The sequence below is a fragment of the Styela clava genome, chromosome 9 (assembly GCF_964204865.1).
Source record: "Styela clava chromosome 9, kaStyClav1.hap1.2, whole genome shotgun sequence".
NCBI classification, from domain to species: Eukaryota; Metazoa; Chordata; class Ascidiacea; order Stolidobranchia; family Styelidae; genus Styela; species Styela clava.
The window spans coordinates 16,172,166-16,186,735 of record NC_135258.1 but is presented as its reverse complement, the minus strand read 5'-3'; the positions used below and the strand labels follow the sequence as shown (position 1 = coordinate 16,186,735).

Below are 14,570 nucleotides of genomic sequence, written 5' to 3'. Positions count from 1 at the left end.
TCGGTGAAACCTTTTAAAAATTAGTCTGTTAAATTCTAGATTAGCTGGATAACATTGGATGCCACATTTGAAATATACAGGGTGGTCGCTAGAAAAGCAGAAATTTGGAAGCTCGAATGAGATCAGGGATAAAATGCATTCTTACTAGTTTCTTGGACTAAGATACTGCACTGCACAGACAACATTTTAAGCATCCATGAATGTAATATATATAGCATATGTCTTTAATAATTTCATTGAAGTTATTCTTTGTAAAAAGTTTTGATAATTTTTTTGCTTTTATAGCGAGAACCCTGTAGTTCGCATAGACAGGCAACAGTAGCAATGAATGAACTGTAAAACAAGTATTATGAGAATGATTGATTACAGTTGATCTAATGACTCGTTTTCAGGCATGTATTTCTCGATGACCTCCAATAAGGCCAACATTACGACATATTTAAAGAAAAATGGTAATTCTATAGATTCGATTTCATCATGATGACAGAACAGCATCATGGTTCAACATGATCATATATATTGCCAAACATAGCGCATATTCAAATAATTTAATGAAAAATATACATGTATATATCATAGTTTAGGACTCTTTGGCATTTGACGTTTCTTCCAAACATAACATTTTCAAACTGAGTCTTGCACCAATCAATCAAATATCAATCTCTAGTGGGGTACCAGTAACAATACCGAACTTGTTTGAGATATTTCAATCTCGCACCAACATTCCAGATTCAAATCACATGTTTGCCTTCGACCAGAATCTGACATGCTACAAAGCCCCACACAATATAGGAATTACAAAACTTTATTGAAAAATCATTGGCAATATAAGTAGCAATAAAATGCGCTGTAACAGTCATGGACTCACATTTGAGAACATTTCAAAATTACAGCATATGATTGATGAAATCCTTCTATTCTCCATTTAGCAGAGTAAACAGTGATACGAAACCTCTTTTCAGCTAGTCCTCAAGTGGCTTGATATCATATTGCAGAAACAACCAATCTTTCTAAAAACATCAAAATGATAATGATTTAGAAAATCAAGCAGATTTATATATATAGTAAGGCCAGCTTATAAACTATGATCTCACAATAAAATTTTAAGACTCACCTCGGTTTCAAAACATAAGCCATGCCTTTCAATCTGTTCCAGTGTCAGAATAGATGGAAGGGTAACACCACCACATTTGATATCACATTGCACAGTTGGTTTCAGATCACTGAAATTATATTGTTCAATTTCACAGTTAATAATGTCCGAATTGAATACATTCAAAACTACCTCAGATATACACTACATATAAAATACATGAATTCGGGAATAAAATAGTTTCATTCTTAAAATTTTTTATTCTAAGCATTTGACATCTGATGCCAGGGGGAAAAATAAACTCGAAAAAGTGTATCACATGTATTCAGCATTGCCAAATAAATTCATTTTCTGTGAATTTTCAAGCTTTTTTTTTATAAATTTCCCTGTTCCATGTCTAAAAATAGTCTGTCTGAAAACGACAAAAGCAAGATATATTCAATTATAAATCACAACAGGTGTGAGAATAATTTTATAACTGATAATCAAGCAGACCTGTCAATATTCTTCAACTTTTGGAGAACAAATTGCGATATATGTCCAATAGTTGCTTGTGATGACACTCTGACAAACTTTTCTGGTATTTGCTGAAATAATGAAAAATGATAACATAACTTATGCATTTATAATTACTACAATAAAAATTGACGCAGACAGATTGAAATTGTACTTCTAAGGTGTGTTATAATAAGTAGGAAAAGTTTTAAGTGGAAAAAAAATCAGATAATAGAATTTAAAAGATAGTTAAAACTTAAATAACTATACTTACTTCTGCCATCAGACTGCAATGTTTAAGACCAACCCATTCCAATATAAACTGAATTGGTTTAAATTGTATATCAGATTTTGGAACCACCGTATGTTTTTCAGGTGGATCCAAGAAGTCATTATTTTGATGTGCATGGTATTTTTCATAGAATTCATCTTCTCGATTTTTTTCACCTAGTAAATACATGAAAATATATAATCCCTGTCCTAAACACTCGATCAAATAATGATTGAATAAATATAATACGAAATAGAGTCAATCTAATTTTCTTTCTGAAAATGTTATGAAATAATGAAATTCAAGCACACAGCTTGGAGAAATGCAAAAAATGTCGAAATAATTTCTTGCGATTCAGAGCGACTCTGTTCTCAAACAAATTAAATAAAAATTTTCAAATGCATGGCAAAATAGAATATAAAACTACAAACATCCTACTTCTGTCAAGTCCCGGTAATAATTTGCAGACAATATCTTGTAGTAAAACATCATGCTTAACATATGCAAGTGGATCTGTCTCATGAAGCAGTACATCGCATACTGGACATCTTTGACTTGTTTGAAAGTGTTGGACAATACAACTCCTGCAGACTGAAATTATAAGGATTTAAATTAGTATTTTAATGAAGCTGGCATTTTAAAAGTAGCATAAACTGAATAGCCTACATTTTAGGTTTGTGATAAAAAAACATTTCCAATTATCTAGTTAAGGTATATGAAGGATTGGAGTCAAAGCGAACAATTTAACGCAGACGGCTATCAAGCTGATGATACCGAAGCCCTTTATATGAATATAGAAAGAAATTTGAGAGAAAATCCCAGAACACCAGATTAAAACTTTGACTAGGCAAAGGAATATTCTAATAGGCATACCTCGACAAATCTTATATATAACATCATATAAGCTGGCTATGATAAATCATGGGTAAGAAAAAGGATTTCATGTAATATATCTAAATGAGAAATAATTTTTTCATATTTTTAAGTGGCATTATCCCATTTCTAATTTGAAAAAAATATTCATCGATAAATATTCATGACTAATTATAATCAAATACAGTAATACATTTTCAACTTACATGCATGTAAACATTCTTTTATAGTTGTTGCATTGACTAAATAACCACAGCACAACTTGCAACAAATATTTTCATTGATTTCGCGAACTGGGACCTTCAGAACTTTTTGTTGGCGGTTGTTATGCTTTTTCTGTAAAACCATCACACATTTAAATAATCGATACAATCCTATCAAAAAAGTCAAGCAACAGCAAAAAAAGAAATGGGAGCATATTTGATATCATACAGATCTTGAATCCTAAATATGATTGCATACTGGGAAAGAAAGTCTATTTATAAGAGGGGTAAATCATATAATGAGTTCAGTCAGCATGCCCATTCTGCGCAGAATATCATCAAGATATTGGTTCAAAAATATGTTTCCAGATAAAATCAAAGTGTTGTGATGGTTTTACTTACAATTTTTTGTAATTTCTTTAGAGATCGAAATCTTATACGATAAAGTGTTGAATGTGGATTTCCAATCACTCTTTTCTTGTATTGAAATTGTTGAGCCAAATGTTCAAGGTACGAACAAAACCTCGCAAAATCCATGCTTACTGAAAAAAGTCATAAAAACCAATTTTTACAAATAATAACGTTGCTGGTCATTATTTTAGCTTGGCCAAAAATGTATTGATTCCCAATGTTGATATATTTTTACCCTGTTCAGATATTTATTTTGGACATACTTTACATAGTCCTGTAGTCATATATCAGTCTATTATACTAACTTAGAGGAATTATTTAACTTTAACAAACACGGAAGGAAGCAAATAAAATCCGCATATGCAGATATGCCTGTATGGCTGTATGGGCATAGTAGTTCACTGAATCTTAAGGTAAAAATCCACTTATTAATTTTGTCATTCGTTAGCAAGTTGAGCTGTTAATGTCTTACAGAGTTAAGAAGCCTGACTCTGTAATTTATCACAAAAACATACCGTACCAATAATATCAGGTCTTTTCCTCGATATATAGGTTCGATAAGCAATGAATATTTTTCTACATGATAGATAGGATGCATCGTCTGGAGTTGCATGACGAAGGAGGAAGTCCGCCAATCCAACAAAGGGTTCTCCTTCACCCATTTTCAGTTTTTATGAATGTATCGGTATGCTGTGCAGCTGAACTCACAGCCCCTGCTTGTACCGATGCCCAATAATCTAGTCACTGCGTTGAGTTGCAACACAGTTGCGTTGCAGACGTACCGGTAATAATTATATGTTATATCACTACTGAAGTCTTATTCACTACGAGATTATAGTAACCATATATATAAGTATATATAGGCTTTGATAGTAACGATGAGCTGGATCCCGCTTGCAGTCGCTGTTGACCGGATTTATGGACTACTTTTCAATCCGCAGGTACATATTCCTGACATGCATGACATTCCTGATATGCAATTCATCAACTGTGTGCTGTTAGCTGCACGTTTCTTTATATATAGATGCCGGATTGAAAAGCGTAAACCAGTTTTTGATGTTTTTTATAAATTCATTTCTGATATTCGAAACAATGAGAAATATATCGCAATGAAAAATGGTAAAATCCTGATACATAATACAAAATGGTGTTTATTTATATAATCATTGATTACTTAGCTTAAAACTGACAACTGTGTTTTTTTTCTTCATTCGTTTATAGTCTTATGTAATATATATTTGAAAGTGTGAGATTTAAAAAAAAATCTTTCATGTTTATTCTGTAAGATAATTTGAATAAAACTGTTATGTACATGTTATGAAAAAATACTCTTATGTCTGTGTTATTGAGTAATATTACTATTTATTTATTTCTATGTTTTTATTCCAAAATTATCTATGGAATGGTTTATGGAATTTATTAATATTGTTTGCTTGTTTGCTGCTATAATGTTCTATTATTTATGGAAATCCAAAAAATGCATGTCCTATAGTGTGATCTGAAATGATATTGTTATTTATTGTTTTTTGATTTTGAACGATATTTACACATACACTGATACTGAACGTTTTTACACTTGGAATAAGTTATAGGTATTATAAAATAACAATAAACATTATATATCCTTTTGTGGATTTTTTTTAATTCTGAAAAATTACAATTTTGGTTGGACGATTTCTGGAAAACCTCATATAAAGGCAGCAATACGACACACTGGGAAAAAAGGGGAGACGTAATAGATTCGATTTTATCGTGGCAAAACAGTAGCAGCACGGTTTTACATGGCCGTATGTATTTACAAACATAGCGTATAAATGTAACATATTTTAAAGTGGATGCTTTCGAGAATCGCTTCTTGGAAAAGTTTATTTTTCTCGAGATGACGTTGACATTGATCGATTTAAATAAAACATAAAACCAATTCAAAATATTTTACGTCTGAATTGTTGAAATATCGAAGGATATGCGCTGTGTTTGTATCTACGTGCTTCTACTGTGATGAAATGGAATCTATGAGGGTTTTTCTTTTCTTCCAATGTGTCATAATACTACCCTTATAAGACGTTTCCGAGATATAGCCATTCCAAAAATGATATATTGAAAATTTTGAAAAGAGTCTACGGGTGGGCGTGAAAGTTTTTTTTTGTTATTTCAAAGTAAGCTATCCGCAACTTATTCCAACTTTGATAGGTTTCCAGTATTAATTTATGACAAAGGTAAAAAAATAATTGTTCAATCATTCAGCATATTCAGTTAAAATACGAAACCTTTACAAAATAAGTTACATTTAAGTTACAAAATCGAAGAATATACGCTACGGCTGGTATTATATGCGACCTTGTCGAACCGTGCTGCTACTGTTCTACTATGAAGAAATATAATCTAGAAGGGTTCTCCTTCTCTCCCAATGTGTCCTAATGTTGCCTTTATTTGAAATTTCTAAGAAATCACTGTTTGAAGAAGACCTATTTACGCAAATTACAACAACTTGATAGACGTAGAACACGGAATTTAGACAATAGTTTTAGAAAATATTTACTCAAGTGTTTAGTAAATTTGAGTAGAACCACAAAAGCCCATTGAAATATTTTTCGAATTGTTAAAAAATCGAAGATTATACGCTGTGTTTGTGATTATATACAACCATATCAAACCGTGCTGCTACTGTAGTAGTATATATTTACGGTTCTACTATGATGAAATGGAATCTAGAAGGGTTCTCCTTTTTTCTAATATTACGTAATGTTGGGTTCATCGGAGGTTTTCAAGAAATCGACCAACCAAAGCTGTAATTATTCAAAATAAGAAATAAAATTCACGAGAGACCGTATAATGCTTGTAGTAATTTTATATCATTCCTCACTTATTCCAAGTGTATTAGACGTTCCGTATCGGTGTATGAGATGGTAAAAAAGGTAATTGTTCAATTATTTATTAAATTCATCTAAAATACAAAACCACGTTTATCTATGATAAATATATATTTTTCATAAAATTATCGGAATATACACTATGTTTTTGGTATTATATATGGCCAGTTAGAACGTGCTACTACTATTCTGCCATGATGAGTTCGAATCTACAAGATTTCTTTTTTTCTCCCAATATGTTGTAATGCTGGCTTTATAGTAGGTTTTCGAAAAATCGCTCATTCAAAACTGTAATTTTTCTACATTTCTAAAGAATTCACGAGATGGCGTAAAATATTTTATTTATTTCATACTCTCCGATACTTGTTTTAAATGTATTAGACGTTCAGTATCAAATTAAAAAGATACTTGTTCAATTTTTAAGTAAATTTAGTTACATAGTTTATTTAAAGGCTCTGGCGACAAATGTTTGCCTCAACTTCCAGCAAAGTCATTCAAGATTTGAGGAATTGTAATGGGATTGCAAAAATTGAGGATTAGAGCGAAAACGCATTTACTATTAATTAGGCAAGTAAAATTACAGCTTACGTCAACCATGCCGCTGTTACCACCATATTCTAGTGGACAAGTAGGCTTGTTTGTTAGTTGTTACCTTCCAATGCCTTCTCACAAAATTTTACAAACAAGATGCGCACTACTAATGTTCAGACATATTTTGCTCAAACCTTTCCAGAAATTAAGAGTAATTTATGTGGCCGAAACTTTTGAAAATAATATCATGCAATCCATTTTGTATTTTTGATACAGCACAATGTTTTTTGATTGAAAACTAACACTGAACTTCATATTATCATCATTATAGTTGATAACAGGAAAAAAATATGCCAAAATCTTATTTCGAATGTACATGGCGAGGCAGGTAATGGTCATAATTATTTGTGCCCTAATTATAGTGAATTCATTTCACCCAGCCCCCAACGAAATACAAAAAAAGGGAAGTCTCGGGACGCTATTCTCACGTCAAACTCCTCAACCAGATTCTACGCAACACATCATAAAAGCTCATTACAATCTGTTACTGTTGTGTATTTATAGCAAGAGAGATAAATATATAGTAATAAAATATGCTAAGCAGTTGCAGCTTGGCCTTGTTGTAAATGTAAAGTTTTACGGACAGAAAGAATAACATCCTTTGTTGCCGGCATAGTGTTGTCTTCCAGAATTTTGGCATACGGCATTGGTATATCAGCTCCAGTAACTCTGACAACTGGAGCATCGAGGTAATCAAATGCTGGTCCTGTGGATAAAAAATAATTCTTTTTGACTGGAAATGAGCTTTGTCCCTTTAATTTGGAGTGCTATTAGTATATTTTCAATCATACACTGCTTCAACGAATGACAAAGTTATTGTGAATATTATTAAACAAAAAAAGGACTCTTCAAACTGAAAAGATATAGTGAAACTAGATCTTGAGGCGACATTATTGTCATACATTCGCTTATCCAGAGAGGAATTATGCACATACCGAAATTGAATAAAAAGGGCAAACCATTGTGAATCAGGGTTGAAATATAATTGAAACATACCTTCCATTATTTGTGCAACAACTTCAGCACCAACCCCAAACATTGGCCATCCTGATTCCACGACTACAAGATGATTGGTTTTCATAACACTTCTTTCTATAGTTTCAATATCAAGAGGACGAATACTTCTTAAATTGATCACCTGGTATAAAGATAATTTAAATTGTTATAGACACTAAGTAACGCGATGTAAATGCCTTCATCATAAATATGTCTGTGGAACTGAAGTCATATTTTCAAACTACCACAGAGAAGGAATTTTCCAAAATAAAATAAATAAGCGCTGAGCTAATGAAGCCTTCTTTACAGACAGTTGAAGAAGGCTTGCATAGGCCAAAGTTCATTCAACCTGCTGTCAAGAATCATCTTTAAAATGGCTCTGACTTTGGAGTCGGATGTAAATTCCCCTCAATGTCCTGATTAGAATTAAACTTTTTTGCCAGCTGTTGATATCTTTTCACTAATTCACTTTACACACTCGTAAATGTTATCAGAGAATTGCTCAAAACTCAGAAATGAAATATGACAATAGCATCAGACAACATGGTAACCCAGGTGGAATCAATCATCACCAACCACATATTTTTAAAATTTTTATAAAAAATATTCAAATTAACTCACTTCACATTCAATACCCTCTGCAGCGAGTTGTTCAGCTGATTCGAGGCATAATCCTACAGGTTTTGAGTGAGAGACAAGTGTAACATGTTTGCCTTCACGTTCAATATTGGCTTTACCGATTGGCAAAGTAAAATCTTCTGACATTGCAGCATCCGAAACGGGAAATGAGACACCATACATTAATTCATTCTCCAGGAAAACAACTGTAATATTAATAAAGTCACAAACTGAGTTGAAGACTGCTATGATCACTAGGAGCTTCTAAAGCATTTCCAGTATATGACTGATGCATTGTATTGGGTATCATGATTCAGGAACACAGTTAGCTTCCTCCTTTTCAATGCATTCATTAGGAATGACCATGGTGAATGAAGCTTTGGTTGGCCTTGTCATATTTCCCATTCTCGGCAATATATAGGAAAACCCTAATACCCTCATATCAAAACATGTAATACCTTGAAAACATCTATACCTGGATTAGGATCTCGGATAGCTGCCTTTAATAAACCTCTGCAATCTTCAGAATTGAATGGAGATAAAACCTTCAAACCAGGACAATGGCCATACCAAGCTGCAAAACACTGTGAATGCTGCGCTCCAACGCCTAAAAAAATTGAAGAATAAGTCATATTAACACAAAGGTATACATACAATAAATACTTTTTTGTTAATAGGTAACTTACCAGCAGCAGAACCGTTTGGTCCTCTGAATACAATAGGGACGGGCACGGCCCCAGCTGACATATATAATGTTTTAGCAGCAGAATTAATAACATGATCAATTGCTTGCATTGAAAAGTTGAAAGTCATGAATTCACAGATTGGCTTCAAACCGGCCTAAACAAAAAATAAAAAGAAACACAACAGTTTGTGAAATAAACAAAATTTGAGTAGCTGCGGTAACATGCCTGCAATATTATTATTTATCTTGGGTAGATTAGATCTGTTCAGTAATTAGACTCATGACAAACTCCAAATTTCATGCAAGGACCTATGGGACTCATATATTAGTGCAGAGTTTATATTAAAAGAAGGAGGACCAAGAATTTATTGAAAAAAAATTCGCATGGTCATTTTATTCTAGTCCAGATATGTTCATCGTCACACGACTGATATGAAAAGGAGATGCATGTTTACTAAAACTAGATTTATTAGTACTATGATTTATGAATTAAAGTTACTCCAATAACAACAGTCTATCTAATCATAAAAATATTCCATATACCATTGCCGCTCCCACAGCAATTCCTGCAAATCCCATTTCTGTTATTGGAGTATCAATCACACGTTTATCACCATGTTCTCTCCATAATCCCCTGCTGACCTTGAATTAAAATCACAAATTAATTTACAAAACACAAAAATAATTTACTTCAGCTTAATGAAATTAAGAATAACCTTATAAGCCCCATCATATTGAGCAACTTCTTCTCCAAGCAAGAAAACTTTGTCGTCTCGTTTCATTTCTTCATTCATTGCCGAATTCAATGCATCTCTCACATACATCTAAAAGACCACAATCAATAATCAATGTTAGTTTCACAAATTTTACTGCTAAAATGCCTTTGAGGAACATTTCAGGCCGAGACAGAATACAAACAACATACAACATCATATGAGCTAAAATTTTCTATAAATGTATATATTCACATTCTCATTTTTAAACAAAAAAGCCATAACTGATGAGCCTGATGAGATTTTCAAAATTTTTCTCGACGCCTTCCTTATGATTTTCGCTCTGAACAAGGAACTGAAATGTTTCAAGTTGAGCATTCCCAACAGAATTTATTACTCTCTGGGTGGGGTGTTGAACATGGATTTCGTACCCAAGATGTGGAATCTGAAAAGCCAACACAGGTATATCCAATGCTTTCACCACCAGGCCATCGCCCCCAGAACTGCAAATCATAGTTGCACATTGAAGTAAACACACACACACATATGACATATTTATGTATTATGAAGTGTAATTCAAAAAATATATACCAGTAATATAGGCCATACAAACCTCTCCTGGATTACGTGAAGATGTAGACATCATTAATCTCCCACATACTTTTGCATTCAACAATTTGCTGTGCTGAAAAAAGATGATATTGAATAACTAAAACTTTCAATATTATAGAAATAAACAATGTCACATCAGTTATTATTAAAAAGTATTTAACAGTTTTTGAGTCCTGAAATATAATAACAAAAAACAAATTTTCACATTCATACCTAAAAACCCGTCAGAAATGTTTTGATAACATTCATACAATATTACGTTTGTATTAAGACAATACAGTATAAAATAGCAATTTTGTTCGACCACACAAAATGGAATAAATCATCAACACACAATGTCATGTAATGTATGGTAACTCACCTTGAAAAGTGTTCTGAAAGCCATTGTGAATCGTGTTGTATAATCAATCAATGTTATAGGACTGTCAACCAAACTTAATTATAAAACTCATGACTTCATGTATAAAAGAAAAAGATATTGGAAGTAAAGTAGCACATAGTATACTCATAAAGAAACTTTCTTAAGTAAGAATTATATCTTGAATGAATTTAACATCAGCCGTAGTGCTCGAGCTGTAAAGTGTTTATATAATATGAAATAAAAGTTATGTTAGGTTTTAAGCATTCAGATTTTTCTTTCAAAGCCTTTGAATCGACAAATTCACAATGTATAAAAATTTCACATAAATGAAACTTAAAAGTATAGCAATATTTGAAAACACAATTTCAGTTCAAGCCTAGGACAAATTTGTCGGCAATATCAGCAAAGATATTTTCGTCAGGTTTTATGATATTAAAGTTTTGGATCAATGGCTAAATATGGTATGTTCAAAATTTAGACAAAATATATAACGTAATTCCTTAGTCACACTATGATTTCCCAAGTCAATGTAGGGGAAATTGTTGTATGCTCCCTCAGTGATGCATACTTATTTAAATTCGAAATGAGAAAAACACTTTTCTCCACACAGAAAAGTAAAACAACAAAAAGGATCATAATTCTTAGAAAAATACATTATCAATTATACCTATAAGCAAATTCTATTTCAAGTAAATTATATAATAAATTCAAGCTTCTTGATTAACTACCACAAGAAGTTTATAATGAAAAGCAAAACGAAAATGATGTAACACAGACACACAACATGTTGGCTGCACATGATCTAAGAATTTCAAAACTGTATGTAATATTTAACATTATTAAATAGGCCTAGTTATTTAAGTAGCAAACTGTTATTTGAAACATTTAAACAAATTCATACCTCTTAAACAAGATTTTGATAGAATTATTTTCAAAGATTATGTTTAAGTAAAATTATTACATATGTTTTATATATGTATGATTTTTCAAGCATATCTGAATCTAAAAAAAATTAGGGAAAAAGGTTATAATTCTTGGTATAACAATTGATACAAGACTATTACACTAGTGCTTATAAATTTATCTACAATGTGAGCAAAAAACATATACGAGTACTGGTATATGTCATAATTACAGAGTTATACAATTTACTGCTTAACAAAACTCAAGATTGAGCAAGCATGGCAAATGTCATTTTCCTACTAGCAAAATATACATATAGATATAAAAATCAATAATATTCTTCATCTGACTTAAAAATAAATAAATTTTGATGTTTTGTTGCCATTTAATCAAGGTAGAATGTTTACAGCTTCTAACACCAGGGAATGAAGAAAAACAAAACTGTCAACAATATGCCATAATTGAGAAAGGGTGTGCAACATATTTTGTCGGCAGGCCATGTGAACAACTTCAGACATCTACCTGGGCCACATAAAAAGAACATAAACTGTCGGATTGGGATTTCATGCTAAATGGGGAAAATCTGAGTGCTGACAAGGGCCACAATAAATTTATTGACAGGAGGGTTGTGGCCCGCGAGCTGCACACCCCTGATATACAATATCAATCTATCTTCATTGAACTATTTGAAAATTAGATCAATTTTAAACATAAATATAAGGAAGTTTTGAGGCACTCTTGAGTAAGCTCTCATTTGCATAGATATGCAGGGCATACAACGCGTTAAAGCCACAGAATATATAGTAGTCACAGTCTCTGACATGAAATTTGTTTAGTTAAGATGAAATATTACCAAATGATTATTAATATTGAATCAAGTATTTCAATGCTACATAAGTCATTTGTGACAAAAAGTAACTTTGTTGAAGCTTTTAGGAGTCTGAGGCATTTTGAAAATTTCATTCATTTCTTGGTTTGTCATAATTGAATGTTTTAAACTTTTGTTCTCAAGAATAATATCAACAAAACAGAGTTTTGTCAGAAATATTAAACATTTGGTAATGCCATAATAATATAACAACACTGCAAATTATATAAATTTTTATGTTCAAGATATTCGATAAAATTTTTTTAAAATTATAGCTTCATTAAGATCAATTTCAATCTTTCTTTTTTGTGTTTTCATCGGTATCATTTGGCATAGACCTGGGTGGAGATAATCGCAAGACACATCGTCTTGGAAACCATCCTCTGACACGTTTTCCTTCATTAGATTCTGTTTCAGACAAAACTTTGTTCCCATACAGCCAATAATGTGACCCTCTCGTCACTTCAATTTTATCTCCAACCTCCAGACGAATACGTGGTTCATCAGATATAGGTATACGAATGCATGTGCATAGACCTTTTGTGCAAGGACACCACCACCCAGAGTATGATTCTTTCACCAAGAACAAAACAGTTCTCTTACGTTTTTCTCTCTTTTGTTCCAATTGCTCAATTGATAGTGTAAGGTTTGTGCAACCTTCAACAACTGGCCATGAATACCCACTTCCTTGAGGCCTACAATTCCAGTTTATAATTTGACTTAAGTTCTTTTTATATCCCAAGTCATAAGGGTATGTGAAAGGGGGTGCACCTTGGCCTGTTCGTTCTTCAGCCTTATCGATAATCCATTGTTCAATGCCTGTTTTGTTTGTTATTATAATTTTAAGCTGTTGTGCAAATAATACACCAACGGCAACAATTGTACCAAAAGCAAGACCACAAGCGATAATGTTTAAAAAAAATGCATTTACACCAAAGTGAACAGGTGCAACTGCATATTGATACATTTCTGCCCTCCATAGTAATTGATAAAGTAATGTAAAAATGCATACTATTAATGCATGGATACACCCAACAGGTGCAAAAAAGAGAAACAATACAAAATTGGTATGATTCTGATGACCGCAGCATGTATTAATCCATGGACAATGATGATCCATTTTCATAACACATCGTTTGCATGCACGGCAGTGATGCGCTCTTGGTGGTTTATATCCCTTGCATATAAAACAGTATTGTAGGTACTTTTCATCATCTTTATCATCCGGTGTCCATTCGAGAGGAACAAACCCGGGACCAAGCAAAACAGCGAAGAAAAAGTTCCGCAAGATCAACGCTAGCCATATTGTGAGAATTATCAGATTCCAAATCCCAAATTTGCTTGTGTGAAGTGGAAACAACCACAGATAACTATCGATGACAGCAACACAGTAACATACAAAGGTTACAAACAAAGCTATAAACGGTCCAATATGAACTAATCGCCAGAGACTCATGATTCTAAATATATACTATAATGAAGAGTACAGTTCAATTTGTACAGTTGTTACAGATAAAAAAGGCGCATGTTCACTAAAGGTACAGACTTCTAGATGGCATGGCACAAATATTTTTGCATATGTTATTCCTAAACACCACCTGGCCACGCCATCTCAAAATTACGTCACTACGATCACGTCATAGAGTTTGCCAAAGAAAAGATACGATAAGCCGAAACGGTATCTCCGCCGACAATAAAGATCTCGCTAAAGCTAGCGATCTCTCTCATATCGGGATCGTTACGACGAAGGAACGAGAGAAATAGTTTGCTTGATTTTGGGTGATCATCTGCACGTTTTGAACGACAATCCGTATACTTTGACGAGCCCTTTTTCGTCTCTGTAACTTAGTCAGGGGGTTACAAATGACATATGCGAAAATGGTTACGCCACGTCAACTAGAAGTACTTGACAGGGTTTACTAGCCATCAAAAAAATACTGAAAATTTTAAGCGAGTACTGTAATATTTTTATTATCTACAAACAGATATCTGGATATCAAGAGAGAG

The 14,570-nt window shown here is 32.7% G+C and overlaps 2 protein-coding genes across 2 annotated transcripts; both read right to left on the bottom strand.

Moving 5' to 3' along the window:
* Window positions 1-789: 789 nt before the first annotated feature.
* LOC120338870 (pyruvate dehydrogenase E1 component subunit beta, mitochondrial-like) lies at window positions 790-10,957 on the bottom strand. The gene is made up of 18 exons (XM_078116578.1): window positions 10,793-10,957; window positions 10,433-10,504; window positions 9,823-9,930; window positions 9,650-9,748; window positions 9,108-9,261; window positions 8,897-9,028; window positions 8,425-8,627; window positions 7,804-7,945; window positions 7,345-7,513; window positions 6,128-6,132; window positions 3,867-4,010; window positions 3,338-3,477; window positions 2,939-3,068; window positions 2,298-2,450; window positions 1,863-2,035; window positions 1,589-1,680; window positions 1,115-1,223; window positions 790-1,010 (listed from the first exon to the last, which is right to left on the bottom strand). The coding sequence occupies exons 1-18, from the start codon at window positions 10,814-10,816 to the stop codon at window positions 963-965; spliced, it is 2,097 nt and encodes a 698-aa protein (XP_077972704.1). The 5' UTR covers window positions 10,817-10,957; the 3' UTR covers window positions 790-962.
* LOC120338869 (palmitoyltransferase ZDHHC6-like) lies at window positions 10,886-14,541 on the bottom strand. Its single transcript, XM_039406846.2, has one exon. It carries the CDS (start codon window positions 14,017-14,019, stop codon window positions 12,856-12,858), a length of 1,164 nt encoding a protein of 387 aa, XP_039262780.2. The 5' UTR covers window positions 14,020-14,541; the 3' UTR covers window positions 10,886-12,855.
* Window positions 14,542-14,570: the final 29 nt, after the last annotated feature.

Bases quoted from the DNA above. Each gene is read 5' to 3' on its own strand.
- LOC120338869 (XM_039406846.2), bottom strand. From the start codon at position 14,019: ATGAGTCTCTGGCGATTAGTTCATATTGGACCGTTTATAGCTTTGTTT.
- LOC120338870 (XM_078116578.1), bottom strand. From the start codon at position 10,816: ATGGCTTTCAGAACACTTTTCAAG. The intron at 10,505-10,792 runs GTGAGTTACCAT...ATCTTTTTTCAG, and splicing joins CTTTCAGAACACTTTTCAAG to CACAGCAAATTGTTGAATGC. The intron at 7,946-8,424 runs GTGAGTTAATTT...TCTTTATACCAG, and splicing joins CAGAGGGTATTGAATGTGAA to GTGATCAATTTAAGAAGTAT.